The following is a 16,079-nucleotide window of genomic DNA, read 5'->3' as shown; positions in this document are numbered from 1 at the left end:
TATCATCTCATGGTTGTGATACCCCCATTTAGAGTAACCAATCACTTCCCAACCGTCACGACTCCGTAGTTGTCGAACCTTTACTCTGAACTCACACCCACAACCTTTCCGCTTTGGATCAAACCGAGTGGCTGTACGAAAATCTCTTTCTTCTCTTTTGCGATAACGGTCACATCTCAAAATGCGATCCATTCTACCATCCCGTTGAGATTTATGAGTTACTACTACCAAGCAAAATCCAGCTGCAATTGCAACCTGTTTTGCCCAATCAATCGTCTGTTGAGCTTCTTCGAATGGACCATCATGTCCAAATATCCCACTATAATCATTTCCGTCTCCACCATATTCCTGCATCAATTATATATTACAATAAATACATTTAACGGATAATACATTTAATTTCTATATTTACACAGAATTAACACAAAAAAAGCATAATTATATATAATCAAACTTAATTTTTATAAAAACCCAATTCGAATTTTCAAACTAAATTTAAAAATATACCATTTCGAATTTTCAAATTTAATTTTAAAAAAACCTATTTCGAATTTTCAAATTTAATTTAAAAAAAACCCATTTTGAATTTTTTTAAAAAATCATTTTCGATTTTTTTTTATAAAAAAAAATTAAATAAAAAACAACAACAAAATCAAAAAAGAAAAAAAAAATTAATTTATAAGGGTGGCGTCTGCCAGGGCTGCCACAGCCACTGGACTGGCGCCTGGCAGGGCCGCCTCACCCAGTGGAGTGGCGCCTGGCCAGGACGCCAATCTGGTGGTCTGGGCGTCTGGGCTGGACGCCACTCTGGTGGTTATGGCGTCTGGCTTGGACGTCCAGGCTACGGTTTGGGCGTCCATCCTAGGCGCCGGAGCCACTCCGACGGTAAACCGTGAATTTTAACGGTGACTTACCTCGTTTTCCGTCGACGACGACGTACCTCCGGCGTCCCCCGCATCTCCGGCCTGCCCTCCGGTCTCCCCCGGCGAGCCAGTACGGCTCCACATTTTTTACATCGAGATTATTTCAATTTTAGAAAATGGGCATAATGGTCAAACCATATCATATTTGTGGGCTTTATATGGTAAATTGCGGGCGATGTTTAGCGTTTCACTATTATAAATGGATCTTATTTTAAAGAACTTTTTAAAACACATTTTATGATGGAAATAGAACCGAGTTATAGGATATTTATTAAAAGTTATGAAAAAGATTGTGTATAATGAAATATTAGTAATATATCGATAATAAAACACTATACAATATTTTTATCTTAAAAGTATATCCAAAGTTCACTTACTTAGCATCATATGTGTCACAGTTTTACATATTTGTCGCCTACATGCGAGAAACTGGAATGTCAAGTGTCAATGTCTTGTGGCCTGGCTGTGAAATCCGGCTTTATTAATTAGTGATATGATATGATTTTCGCTGTACTAAAACTAGGTTTTACTATTTTTCGATTAATTTGAGGAAATTTTTTAAGTTCATTAACTGTTACCAACTTAATTCAATGACCTCCTTTCTTGAGTGCGCAGTGAAATTTTAGTTGACAAAAAAGGCCATAAGAAGTTTGAAATTTCTAGGAATTTAAACTCCTTTGTGGTGTTTGGTTGACATATTAATGGAATTCGCTTTGCATAAAATAGTGGAACTTAATTACCTAAAGAGACTTGCCCCCCACCGTGATTGAATGAGAATGAATTAGAGGCTCTTCTACTGCCTAACCTTTCCTCCACCAACCCGAAGCACCGTTTTTCAGGCGGACTCGATGCGTTGAAAGAATAGAGCGACCCCATGAGTAAGCACTTTTTACAGCAAGAGAAGAGTCCTCCTCCATGAAGTTAACCAAACACTATTTAATATTTCAAAGAATGTACAATTACATGAAAAGCCTTGCCACCACATAGAATTTTTAAATTTTCTCAAAAAAAAAAAATAAATAAAAAAATAATAATAATAATAATAATAATAATAGAATTTTTAAATCTTGATGGCTACCATATAAAAAGCTCTACTTTATTTATTTATTTATTATTTTATTTTTTACACTATCAACATGTGCGTAACATATACCAAAAAGCTAGAATCAATCATTACATAAACTATTAAGAAATTGGGAAGCTAGTGACTGAAGTAGATTTTAGATACATATATAATATAAGGTGTGAAAGGAAATGTATACGTTAATTTATTATTTGTAGAACTTCACATATACTACCTATTTTACAAAATTTAGAAGGAAAACACAAGGATTGAAATTCTAAAGCCTATAAATTTAAATGTAGGAAAAATTACTATAAATAATCCAACCTTTGCGTTGTTCTCTCGAAATAAACCAACCTTTGGATTATCCTAGAATAATCCAACCTTTACACCCCTTCTTCCCAAAATAAACCTTGCAGGTCATCTACCTGGTACAACCGGTTATATGTGCTACGTGGCACTTCATAATTGGTTTTTGGTTTTTTTTTTTTTTTTTTTTTTTTTTGTAATTTACCTTTTTTTTTAATTTCGAGTTGTTAAAAAAAAAAAAAAAAAAAAAAACCACCATCATCTTCTTTCTTCTTTCTCTCTCTTCCCCCATTACCACCATAGTCACCAGATCCACCAGCCACCACCATCCTTTTATCTCTCTCGTTCCCCTTCCCCTTCTATGGCCTTCCTTCATTACCACTTCACCTCCCCTTTAACTTACCCACCAATAACAACACCTCTAGCCAGCACCACCAACAACACCTTCAGCCACCACAACCTCCATCCACCACGAACCTCCAACCACCACGTATCTCTAGCCACTATGAATCTCTAGCTACCACCTCCAATAACAACTAACTAATTAAGCACAAACCTCACAACCGATGCATGTTAAAAGCCACCCCTTCCACCACCTAGGCATGCGTGCGCCAACCCATCCTCACCACCACAAGCCTTAAAACCCCACATAACCACCACCCTTTGTTTCAATATTGTTGCCGCTGCTGTCCATATCTCGTTCCTACCCTGAATTTTGTTTTACAAAAATAAAATAGATTTAATGATGATTTCGAAATGGTGGTTTTTTTTTCCGAAATGGGGGTTGTTTTCATGTGGGGTAGGGCTTGTTTTCGGGGTGGGGAGGGCGGGCAGGGGGGCTGATTCAGTTGGGTAAGGGGCGGTCTGGTGAAGGTGGTGGTGGGATGAGTGGTGACTTCAAAATAAAGAAGGGGAAGATAAAATGGAGGTGGAGCTTCGGGTGGTGGTAATGGTGGGAGGAAGGAGTGAGAAAGGGATGACCGGTTGTTTAGGTAATCGGTCAATTGGGTTCATTTTGGGAAGAAGGGGTATAAAGGTTGGATTATTCTAGAATAATCAAAAGATTGGTTTATTTAGGGAGAATGTGGCAAAAGTTGGATTATTTAAAGTAATTTTTCCTTAAATGTAAGTGTGGAATAAACTATTTGGACATTGTTATATTAAAAAGTCTAACTCGTAGTTAGAAGTGTCAATTCGAGTGTTCGGGTCGGATTCGGCCAGGTCAGATATATTCCGGATTAGGTCGGGTCTAATTTTTAACTTGAGTAATATTAAATTATTGTGTCCATGCGATTTAAAATCTTGATCTGATATTTTTCAGATTAGTTTTGGTTGGGTCAGTTGGGACAGATTTTCACATCTCCACTAATAAGTCGTAGCTTGATTTGTTTAAAGTCATCCAACAAGAAACAAGGACCACCAAAAGAGTTGATGTCGGTTATTAAAAAACAAAATGTGTCTTCATAAATTGCTATCACAGCTATATGAAGAATTTATTTCATTTTTGTAGATTTTTAATGGAAGTTGCTCTCATGTTTCTTTCTACTTTACTAAAGGTGGCGAGATTATATATATATATATATATATATATATATATATATATATATATATATATACGGGAGGGTTCCGCTAAAAACAGGGCTTATGGTGAAAACTAAAAACAGCAAATCTCAGCCATTGATTATTAATGATATAATCTAACGGTTGAAATACAAGGTACACAAAATCTTAGCAAATTTCAGCAAATCCTCTGTTAATTTTGCTGAAAAACGCAAAATCTCAGCAAATTTCAGCAGATCCTCTTTTCATCTCATTATCAAATCGTCAATTCCTCAATTCGTCAAATTTTAGGGCTACTTTGATTATTTACTCCCAAAATTGAGGGCTCGTGATTCTTCAATAATTTGGGGCTTCCTCAATAATCTTAGTAAGTGTTCTTCATTCTTTAATTTCTGTTTTTAGCTGAATTTCTAGTTGATTGCGGCTTACTATACCGATATAACTGTGATTATTTCCTTGTATATAAGCTGAATTTCTTGAATTTCTATTTGATTGCTCTGTTTTTTAGTTTCAATCTCATCAACTTGTAGTTTCAATCCTCATCAACAATATGCTCTTTTTTCGTTTTTGTATAATATTTGCAATATATATATATTTTTTTTATATTAAAGTTTTTTTTTCCTGGATATATGATATTAAACACTAGGAGAAATTGTTGCACATAAGGTGTTTGTGTATTTGCTTAAATGACTAACACCTTGCTTAATACCATATAGTAACTCTTTTTTATGATACCATAACCATATATTTTAGACTGTTTTTGTTGGTGTCCAGTTAGTTTCAATCTCATCAACTTGTAGTTTCAATCCTCATCAACAATATGCTCTTTTTTCGTTTTTGTATAAATATTTGCAATATATATATATTTTTTTTATATTAAAGTTTTTTTTTCCTGGATATATGATATTAAACACTAGGAGAAATTGTTGCACATAAGGTGTTTGTGTATTTGCTTAAATGACTAACACCTTGCTTAATACCATATAGTAACTCTTTTTTATGATACCATAACCATATATTTTAGACTGTTTTTGTTGGTGTCCAGTTAGTTGCACCATGGAATGGATTATTTTATTATAGTACCCATTTTAAACCATATATTTGATATTATATGCAGACAATGCAAGAGGAGTCAGAAGAAGGTAGTTGCTCAAATACATCTACAACTACCAATGTTGCTGAAAACTTACCGTCACTAAAGGGCCCAAGTGTGTGTTACACTCCCAGAGGAACAAAAGAGTTTATACCGTGTTGTCCCCCTGAACTAAAGCCTACACTTGGTATGCTTTTTGATTCCTTACTTAAAGGTGTTGATTTTTATAAGCAATATGCTAGATTTGGTGGGTTTGTGGTAAGACTAGGTACTGAAAAGAGAATTAAAGATAGTGATAAAGTCTACTTGAAATATTTACATTGTAATAAACAAGGGTTTACGAAGGATGGTGAAACTAAAGCAAAAGTTTCTAACAAAGATAAAAATCCTAAAGCTAGAAAAAGAACCATAAATCGTGTTGGATGTAATGCAATGATTGGGTTTAGAGAACGTTCAGATGGAAAATGGATGGTTTATGTCTTTCATGAATCTCATAGCCACAATCTTGCTTCTCCCAACACAATGAATTTTTTGGCAAATGTTGGAAACCTTAAACTTGGCCAGAAAAAATTCATTTTTGACAACTCTAGATTGAACATTGGTCCAAACAAGTCTTATAAGTTGATGAAAGAACATCTTGGTAGCTATGATAATATAGGTGCAACATTGAATGATTTCAAGAACTTTAATCGAGACTTGAAAGCTTACATACAAGAGAAAGATGCTTCGATGTTTATAAACAATTTGAAAGAAAAAGCTGAAAACAGTGAAGGTGCCTTTTTCTTTGAGCATTGTATGGATGAACATCAACGCTTGACAAGAGTATTTTGGGCAGATGCAATTAGTAGAAAAAATTATTCGTTGTTCTGTGATATGATTACATTTGATACAACATTTGACACCAACAAATACTCTATGGTTTTTGCCCCATTTACGGGTGTTGATCACCATGGTAAGTGTGTGACTTTTGGGATAGGCTTACTTGCAAAGGAGGATATTGAATCCTTTGAATGGTTATTTGAAACTTTCTTAAAGGCAATGAATAACTGTCAGCCTACCTGTATCATGACAGATCAAGACCCTGCGATGAAAGTGGCAATTGAAAAAGTTCTTGATAAGGCAAAACATAGGTTTTGTATGTGGCACATTATGAAAAAAGTGCCACAAAAGGTAGGGCCCAAATTATGCTTAGAAACTGATTTTCTTCATAAACTAAACTCTGTTGTGTGGAATAGAGACCTTGAACCAGAAGAATTTGAAATTGGTTGGCAGTCTGTGATGTCTGAATTTGATTTAGTGAATGAAGATTGGTTCAAAAATATGTATAATATAAGGAATATGTGGATTCCTTCCTACTTTTGTGACCTATTTATGGGTGGGATTTTAAGGTCAACTCAAAGATCAGAGAGTGAAAATAGCTTTTTCACTAATTTCACCAATCAGCATTTGTTATTGGTTGAGTTGTGGTTTCGCTATGAATCTGCAATCGATGCTCAAAGGCACACACAAGACAAGTTGAATGCTACTTCAAAAACTACACATCCCCAACTTGTCACCCCCCTGTACTTGGAAAAGCATGCTGCATTTGCTTACACTCATAATGTATTTTACATATTCCAAAAGGAATTCAAGCATGCTTTGTACAATTGTGGTATAAGTAATGTTACCATCAAAGAAGAAGAAGGGATTGAGCAATATAGAATTGTTGACAACACAAGGAAAAAAAGCTATCATGTCACATATGTTTTGTGTTCTAATGATGCTTCATGCTCTTGTAAAATGTTTGAATCTGTTGGAATATTATGTCGTCACATTCTCTTTGTCATGAAAGGAAAGTTCTTATTTGAGATTCCAAGGCAATATGTTTTACATCGTTGGACTAAAGAAGCTATGAAGAAACCAATTTTTGGCTTAAACAACTTGCTTGATGGGGCAGAGAAGGATAAGAAGCAAAAGCTAGTTGGTGATTTATGGTGCAGGTTTTTTTCATGTGTAAGTCTTTGTGAGGAGAAAGTTGAATGCCTAGAGTCATTGTTGTCTAAGCTAATATCTTTTGAAAATGAGATGAAAGACTTGGATTCTATAAGTCCAGTTGATAAACGTGAGGCAAAAAATAAACACATCAAATTATTTGTTGGATCTAATGACATAGTTGTTGATATTCTTCCTCCAAACAAGTCTTCCAACAAAGGTAGTGGTAGTGGAAAAAGGAAAAAATCTGACAAAGAGATAGCTATTGAGGAAAGCCAAAGGAAAGATAGACTTTGTAGAACTTGTGGTCAGAGAACAAACCATGATAGTCGGAATTGTCCGCAAAAAAAATCCAACTTGAATGAGGTATTTTTGTAGAAAAAAATAAATAAATTTTGTACTATGTTTACTTCCCACTAGATTTTCACTTTATATATGTTCGTGTACATGATTTCAGGATTTCAAAGAAGAGTAGAAAGGCTGCAAAACCACTTCATATTTACAAGAAGCAACATCGGCTACTGACAGCCTAGTGCTGAAATAGAGGAGATGAGAGGAAAGAAAGAACATAGTGCTATAGTGCCCTTTTTATTGATATAGTGATTGTTATTGTTTCACATATATTAAACAGGGACCTTTTATTGCTCAAATTTTATTGATAGGGTGACCTTTTATTGTTAAACTTTTTATTGACCTTTATATTGTTATTTTGATGTAGTGACATATTGGCATATGATAACTTCAATTTATATTATAGTATGTGTTTTTAACGTCATAGTGACTTTTTTTCATCGTATTGACACCTTATTCCGTGATAACCTTTTTAGTGATATAATGACCTTTATTATGATATAACAACCGTATAAAAAATACTCACATTTTAACAATTCTTCTAATCCACATCGATTAAGCCAATACAAAGTTAGGGAAGGAGGGGCTCGTTCTTTTAATTGATATACTAAATGAATAGCTTAAGAATAGATTAATATAAATACGACACTTTTACCTAACACATTGAACTAATAACATTTTAAATACATAGTGACCTTATAATATAGAAACCTTTTAAATAACATAGATACCTTTTTAAATACATAGTGACCTTATCATATAGAAACCTTTTTAAATAACATAGGTACCATTTTTTTATAACATAGGCGCCAAATTTATAACTAATATATATTTCACTAAACTTTCTTGAATGTCAATTAAAGATTACATATCAAAAGAACTACCAATACCACCAATTCAAAAGCTTTGTATGAACTGGAATCATATCATATTGTTCTATATTAACACTTATACAATTTTGTCAGATTATCCATTTGTTGATGCAAACTACATCATTACATTAGATTTCCTACTTCTGTGCAAAATACAAATACTTCCGAGCAAAAAACTTCATCCACATATTCGTTAGTCTGCCTATACTTTCTTTTCCTTTTTACCTTGCTTTGTTTTCTTCTTAATCCCATCAAAAACATCTTTTGCAACTTGACTCCTTATTAATCTGAATTCAGATAGCTTTTCAAGAACTTCATCTCTGACAATGTTCATATCAGATAATACCAGAGTAGCAGCAATCTGAGCTCTCAATGTCCGTCTAGTTGAAACCTAAATTTAAGCAAAAATTAGAATAAAAAAGCTAGTTAAATTCCATGGAGGAAATAGTTAATATAATAAAAATTGAAAGCCAAATAAAAAAAATGAGACGAGATAACCGTTTTCAAAACATTGCAGTCGAACACATCAGCTCCATCAAAGTAAAGCATGCTGACCATAGTATAAATGCCACTATCATTATTCTTCTGTTTTCCAGACTTCCAATTTACAGAAGGTGACTCCAAAGTATACTCAATCATGTTCTTCACTGAGTCATTACTTTGAGGAAGGCGTTGATCAAGAAAAGTACTCAGCATATCACTCTAGGCAAAATAAATTAATACTTTAGGTTCCATGAAGCATATCCTAACTAGAAAAATACAAATAAAATCCAAAATATCATATTTTTACCAGAACATCAGAGAACTTCTCAACCTCACTCATGTACTTTGTATCATAACTCATATTATCTATGAACTGAAGCTTTTCTTCCTTCAAATTCACAACAATTAGGAAAAAGTGCTCATTCAAGAGTATAGGAACAAATATCTGCAATAAATAAATAAACAACTATTAAGCTTGAAAAACTTAATATAAAAGTACTTAGTTGAAAAATGATTGTCAACATTTGCAATGTATTACCAACTCAACATTTGCAATATCAAAATCATTGCAAGGAATGAACAACCATCTTGACCAAATGTCAAATAGCTTGTCAATGTCTTGTGTGTTACTATCTGTGTTTGCAACTTTCAGTAAAAAAGCCTAAAAAAGAACAAACATTAATAAATATTAAAAAAATTAGAAGGTAGAGTTATTTTTCTTAAATGTAATTACTTGCATTACATAGTGACTGTTTTCATTGCATAGTGAAATTAATTTATGAATCATAGTGACTGTTTTCAATACATAGTGAAATTAATTTATGAATTTTTTATAATGAACAACTACCATTATAATGATGTAGTAACTAAATAGCCGAAAGATACTTACACTTTGAGAAACACCAAAATATAGTTTTTGAGGTCCATGTGCACTACTCTTCTGGTTTTCATTAAGCAACATAGCCCAACAATCAATAATAACAGAAGATATAGCAATAGCCGGTGCACCTAATGAAAGGAATTCATTCCTTGTAATCTCAAATGGTTTGCCAAAAGATACCAACACCTCACTGTACAAGGAAATAAAAAGACACATGTATATTAACATAATCACTTATTATTAAAATTTGAAAATAAATAACAAAAAGAACAATGACATGACTTACTTGAGATCGAAACCATGATAATCACTAATGCAGTAGTCAACAAGTTCCTGGACAACTGCATCCAAAACCTTCATATCCTTATTACTTGACTTCATATATTCAGTTACATATGTAACTTTATCACCAAAGAGACTAACATCCATAGCAAGGGAGCATTTAGATTTTCCATTACTCAAAACATGCTCAAAACCTATCCTTGGAACCTCACCAACTACAACATTAATCTCTTTTGCAGGTGCACCATTATCATCAATATCATCATCATCCAAACCATTAGGCACTTTGCTTACCCAATTTACAAGAGACACAATCTCATCAACAATTTCATGAACACGAGGATTCATAAAGAATAAATCAGTTTGGGACATTGGAGGTGTCGAAGTTGAAGCATCATTAGATTTACGAGTCTGAAATAACACTTTCAACTCATTCATGTAGAAGTTAGATACCACTTCTAAATCTCTTTTCATGAGCAAAAACTTCTCATAAACTTCCTGTGAAAAAAAAATGTAGCACTTAGATTTTAATAAAATAATTTGTGACAAAAAAAAAAAAAAAAAAAAAAAAAAGAAAAAACTAAACAGACAGACAGAATTAAAGGGTAAAATACTTACATCAATAGCAATTGAACGGATTTCCTCATTAGACATTGAACTGGCAGGTAGCTCAAACTGAATAACACCCTTAACATTGCTACGGACACCTTCATAAACAACAGATTCTTTTCCAGAAGTTTGATTCACAGGAGCTTCCTTGAATTGATTACAAACAACTTGTCCATCCTCAAATTGCAACTTCTCACTCACTGGATATGTATCAAACTCAAGAATTCCACACCCAAAACCCTTGGACAACTTTTCATTTCTAATTCTATCTCTTATATCCACATCAGTCCAATGTTGAATTAAAGGTATTGTAGAATTTAACACAACATTCCTAAACCTCAATCGATGAAAATAGATAATCTCTAACATCAAAACACAACCACAAAACCATTCTATATTTCCTTCTTTGTAGCTCTTCACAGCTTCACAAAGTCTATCTAAGACATATTTTGACCAATTATAAATTCTTATTTGATTAACATCAACCAAACATTTTACAATTCTCAAATCCACAGTTCTGTTGGACGTAGGTGCTAAAAAACTTGAAAAAGCATGCATGATAAAAAGCTGTCTGAATTCTTCCCCACCATCTACTAGTAAAGGGATCTTAGATTCCAAAAAACCCAAAGGAATCTGATCATTCTCACCCATAAGACCAAAATGAGACCTCCATTTAACCTTTAAATCATAATCAGGGTTGATGACATTAGCACAACGAGAAATTTCTTCAACTTTCTTAGATGTTTTGCAAGGAAGGCAAAAAACATCATACACATCAAATTCAGTCACAACAAAATCTTTTTTACCATCAATAGTAAACATGCAGCTACCATGATCAAAACAATCTACCAACCATGATAGCATATCAGTTGCAGTTCGTTTCACCTTCAAAGATAACAAACCTCCAAAGCCAATTTCTTTAACAGCCTTGATTTGATCATCTGAAAAAGTTTTAATCATCTCTACTAAATGAAATGGCCTGCAACGTGTTTTAAATCCTCGTTGCACCCTGTAACAAGACATACGAAAAGATAAACAAAAGAAACCAAAATAGTAGCCTCTTTTTATAGCATAGTGACCTTTTTTTTAAACAAAACTTCAAAAAAAAGAAACAAATATTCACTTACATATGTACATCACTATCTATGATTGCAGATTCTTGCCTATGAATCACAATGTTCTTATCCTTATTTGCCTTCACTTTCTTCACTTTAAGACCTTCATTTTCATCCAACTTTCTCTTCTTAGCTGGCAAAACAATAGCATGTGAAGAAGAAGACTTATTCCCCTTCTTTCCTTCCATCACAGTTGACAAAGGTATAGCATTCTCAATGTTAGAAGGTTTCTTTTTCTTAGTGATAGCTTTCTTTTTCAATCCTTTTTCAATACAAGCATCTTTATCTCTGTTAGTATCATCATTGATCATTTTGCTTCCACCATCAATATGCTCTTCATCTTCATGATCGAGATTGATACATGCTAAAAACACGCAAGCATATAGTTATATATACAATTATCTTCATTTTAATCTAGCAAACAATTATAATATAGCAAACTAATAACTTAAAAATAATAATCATTGTCATTGATATAGTGACCTTTTTCAGTTACATAGGGAACTAATAATATAGTAACTTTTATATTAATATAGGGACCTACATTCTATAGTATTAGGAGACTATCATAATACAGCAACTAGTATATTAAGGTTAATAATCCAAAAATCAAACATTCATCATACCTCCTGTATCTTTCAATTTAACTCCTCCTGTTGAGCTACGAAGGCCTCTCCTTTTTTTAAAAGTAGCACCACCTCTAGTTCTCACCATAGTTATAAAATCTAATCCAAATCGAATGAAAATCCTTGTTGCACCCTGTAACAAGACATACAAAAAGATAAACAAAAGAAACCAAAGTAGTTGCCTCTTTTTATGGCATAGTGACCTTTTTTTAAAACAAAACTTCAAAAATAACATAGTCCAACACCCCTCCAAAAAGATTCAGTTTATTTTGGTTTGGTTTAGAACAAGTTCAGGTCATATTCATATTTATGTCTTTTGACAACCAATTTGTTTACGAATAAAAAAATCAATTCAAGTCAGGTCAGGGCAGTGAAAATCAGATCAAACTAAGGTATCCAAATCCTCGAATTCTGGCTACCTTGATTCAAGTTCAAAACAGGCCTAATTCAGAAATTTTGAAGCAAAATCCAGTACAGAGTCAAATTAACCATGCACATATGTCAGACTAGAAGTACACTTTTCAACAGTCAAGAAAGTCATGTAGATGTCGATTTAGCATGATCAGAAGCAATCTATCACAAATCCACCCCAGATGTTTGTTCCTGGGTTAGTCGCTTAAGCAATCTGCTAAACACCAAAAATCGGACATATAGAATCAAAGTCAGTATCTTAAACCAGGAAGCATTCTTCATACTTTATGTTCTTTCTTTCTTTCTTTCTTTCTACGGTTGATGTGGAAAGAGTCTTTGCATCAATATCACAAACACCAGAAAATTTATCTAAGTGCAAAAGGCAAATAATTCATGTAGGAACCTAATGACATTTGATGCAGCTGAAACCACTTCAAATCACAAATAAGAAAAGACAGGTTGTAAGAGAGAAACACAACAGCATCAAGGAACACCAATGCAACCAAGGCAGTTAGTCCATCTCCAAACATGTCACCATGTTGGTCAGGTCTCAATTCCAGATCATCATTAGCAAGAGATTGATGACCATTCCTGTTGCCTACACCAAACGGAACACGGGAAAATACAAATCGAGTTGGACACCAAGTGGAAGCAGGAACCAGTGTAGCTAATTTATGTCTCCAAACTCTCACTAATTCACTCACAAATTCACTAAAAACACTTCAAATTACTCAAAATTCGAATTAACTACTCCAAACTCTCACTAATTCACTCACAAATCCACTAAAAACATTTCAAATTACTCAAAATTCGAATTAACTACTCCAAACTCTCCCGAATTCACTCACAAATCCACTAAAAACACTTCAAATTACTCAAAATTCGAATTAACTACTCCAAACTCTCCCGAATTCACTCACAAATCCACTAAAAACACTTCAAATTACTCAAAATTCAAATTAACTACTCCAAACACAAACACACACACACAATTCGCATTTTAGCTATTCGCATTCCTAACAGGCATTAATTCGAAATCAAAATCCACAAAAATCAGCTAAACTCGAAATCAACAAAAACAAAATTATGCTCAACAAAAATCGTGTTACTAAGAAGATGAAGAAGAACAACAAAAGCAGAATTTCGAGCAAAAATACACATAAAAACCTAGTTTACTTAAATTAAGAAAAATTAAACAAAATACATTTAAAAAATACTTCTACTAAAACGAAACTTAAGTTGAAATTCAAAAAATAAAATCAAATCGAAAAAATAAAATAAAAAAACATGCAAAATTACAAAATTAAACAAAAATCATACACGAAAAACATAATAGACATTAAATTTTCGGTTGAATCTACAAAAAAGTACTCATGAAATTCCAGCAAACAAAATTTCAGAAACCTAATAACCTCAAATCGTGCAAAAATAGCGAAATTACCACAAAGAACTCACCTGATAATAGATCGTAGAGCTGAGAAATTGCTAAAAATCAAAGTAATTGAAGCGGTGTTGCTGAAGGAGTTCGCTGATGGTAATTGAAGCGGTGTTGCTGAAGGAGTTCGCTAATGTCGAGAAATTAGGAGAGAGAAAGTGAAGAGAGAAGGAAGAGGAGGAAGAAAATAACAGAGGAAAGAGAAAGTGTTTTCGCGGGAGGAGAGAGAAAATTAGGATATATATACATTAAATATCATCCGTTAGATTATAATCTACGGCTGGGATTAATTGTTTTCATGTTTTCACCCTAAGACTTGTTTTTACATGATCCTAATCCTATATATATATAAAAAAAAAAAAAAAAAAAAATATATATATATATATATATATATATATATATATATATATATATATATATATATATATGCTAAAAATTACTCCCTTCGTTTTATAATGTTAATCCCATACGGAATCAATTACAATAAAAAGTTGGAATCTAACATTAAAGTACAAAATAATTCATAATTAGTTTACCTTATTTAAGTTTTTTGATTTTGTTTTTTGGAAAGCATAAGTCATAAATTCATAATGCATAATTCAAGGTAAAGATTTCTTTGCTTAGAACCATGTCATCAATCCACAGTACAGCCAATTAATTCCAAAAACTAAGTTAAAAATGGAACATATTGAATATGGGTAGATCTTTTTGAAACGCTCAAAATAGTTTATGGGACTAACATTATGAAACGGAGGGAGTAACTCTTCAATATTCGATAATCTAAAAATTTATCATACTCCTTTTGTCTCATAATAACAACTAATACGGTAAAATTTTATACACAAGTCAATGTAGTAGCTTGACCTTGTGTTTCTATATAAGTAGTAAATATTAATGAAAATTATATATATAAATATATATATATATATAGGACCAAGTTATAATGAGAACCAATCCTATAATAGGAATTAGGAACAAATAGAAACCGTTAGATTAGTTAAGGTGCGGATCAATATAGACGGTCGAGATTTTTTATGACAAATTAAATGCAAAACTCATAAAATTGAGCGCGATTTCTCTCTCCTCTTCACTACTACTCCAACACTTTCTCTCTCCTCAAGAACACCTGAAATTAGCGAAAAACCGCCATTGCTAACTGCTACAATTCAAAAAAATTGCTACAATTCAACTTCCTTGTTCATTTTCAAAAGATTTTTGAAGAAATTGGCGAAAATCGAACAAAAATTTAGGTATTCAAAATTTTTCTAGATAATTTTTTTTATTTTTTTTTTATTTTTTTTGTAATTTCTAAGTTAGTTTACTATATTTTGTTAAATTTGTTGAAATTGAAGTAAAAGAAGTACGATCTTTGATGAATTGAAGTAAATTAAGCAGAAATCAAACTGATCAAAAGGTATACTTGATTTTTTTGTTGTTTCGACCTAAATTTGTTGCAAATTTGTTTTAATTTTGTTCTTATTTTGTCTATCATGTAGTTTCGACCTAACTTTCTATATTTCTGCAAATTTGTTTTTAATTTTGTGTAATTTCGTTTTAATTTACTTATGTTCGAGTTTTGTTGTAATTTAGTTCTTATTTTGTTTAATTGTTTAAAGTTTTTCTAAATTTCTTTTTAATTTGCTTTTGTCCTAGTTTTTCTTTGATTTTTAGTAGTTCTTCCTTAAATATTGAGTAGTTCTGTTTAATTTAGTGTAGTTATGCATAATTTTGTGTAATTTTTTGTAATTTTCCGTAATTTTTTGTAATTTTGAGAAGTTGTTGACTAAAGTAGATAGATATTGCATAAAAGTAAATATGAACTTGTTAAAAGTAGAAAGTCTATGATTTATTTGAAAGTAGTAATTGATTTATTATCTCTTGTTATGATTCAGGCTAATATGAAGAAGTCTCAAAAGAAAAATGAAAAAGGTAATCTAGCATTTTTTATCCACTTTATTCACTTTGGTTATAGAAGTTAATAGAATAGGACATAAAGTAAATAAAATACCCAATATAATTCATTGTTTATGAAATTACAGGAAGCGAAAAAAGAATACCAGAACCAGCTGGTGAAGATGATTATAAACCAGAAGATG

At 32.4% G+C, this 16,079-nt stretch overlaps 2 protein-coding genes across 4 annotated transcripts; one reads left to right on the top strand and one right to left on the bottom strand.

The window, feature by feature from the left end:
- Positions 1-4,975: 4,975 nt before the first annotated feature.
- On the top strand, positions 4,976-7,044 carry LOC110727398 (protein FAR1-RELATED SEQUENCE 5-like). The gene is made up of 2 exons (XM_021906960.1): positions 4,976-6,927; positions 7,020-7,044. The coding sequence occupies exons 1-2, from the start codon at positions 4,976-4,978 to the stop codon at positions 7,042-7,044; spliced, it is 1,977 nt and encodes a 658-aa protein (XP_021762652.1).
- A 1,060-nt stretch (positions 7,045-8,104) lies between these two features.
- Positions 8,105-14,319, bottom strand: LOC110727327. 3 transcript variants are annotated; one of them, XM_021906888.1, is made up of 9 exons: positions 12,138-12,734; positions 11,524-11,875; positions 10,406-11,405; positions 9,792-10,285; positions 9,515-9,695; positions 9,164-9,286; positions 8,933-9,070; positions 8,641-8,844; positions 8,105-8,533 (listed from the first exon to the last, which is right to left on the bottom strand). In XM_021906888.1, exons 1-9 carry the CDS (start codon positions 12,370-12,372, stop codon positions 8,345-8,347), a joined length of 2,916 nt encoding a protein of 971 aa, XP_021762580.1. In that variant the 5' UTR covers positions 12,373-12,734; the 3' UTR covers positions 8,105-8,344. The 3 variants fall into 3 exon arrangements, with proteins under 3 accessions (XP_021762580.1, XP_021762581.1, XP_021762578.1); XM_021906889.1 differs by adding an exon at positions 14,004-14,319 and having other exon boundaries at positions 8,107-8,533; positions 9,792-11,405; positions 12,138-12,270; XM_021906886.1 differs by having other exon boundaries at positions 8,107-8,533; positions 9,792-11,405.
- Positions 14,320-16,079: the final 1,760 nt, after the last annotated feature.

This window comes from Chenopodium quinoa, unplaced genomic scaffold, assembly GCF_001683475.1.
Source record: "Chenopodium quinoa cultivar QQ74 unplaced genomic scaffold, ASM168347v1, whole genome shotgun sequence".
Taxonomy (NCBI): domain Eukaryota; kingdom Viridiplantae; phylum Streptophyta; class Magnoliopsida; order Caryophyllales; family Amaranthaceae; genus Chenopodium; species Chenopodium quinoa.
The sequence above is the reverse complement of the archived record's forward strand: the minus strand, read 5'-3'. Positions and strand labels throughout refer to the sequence as shown.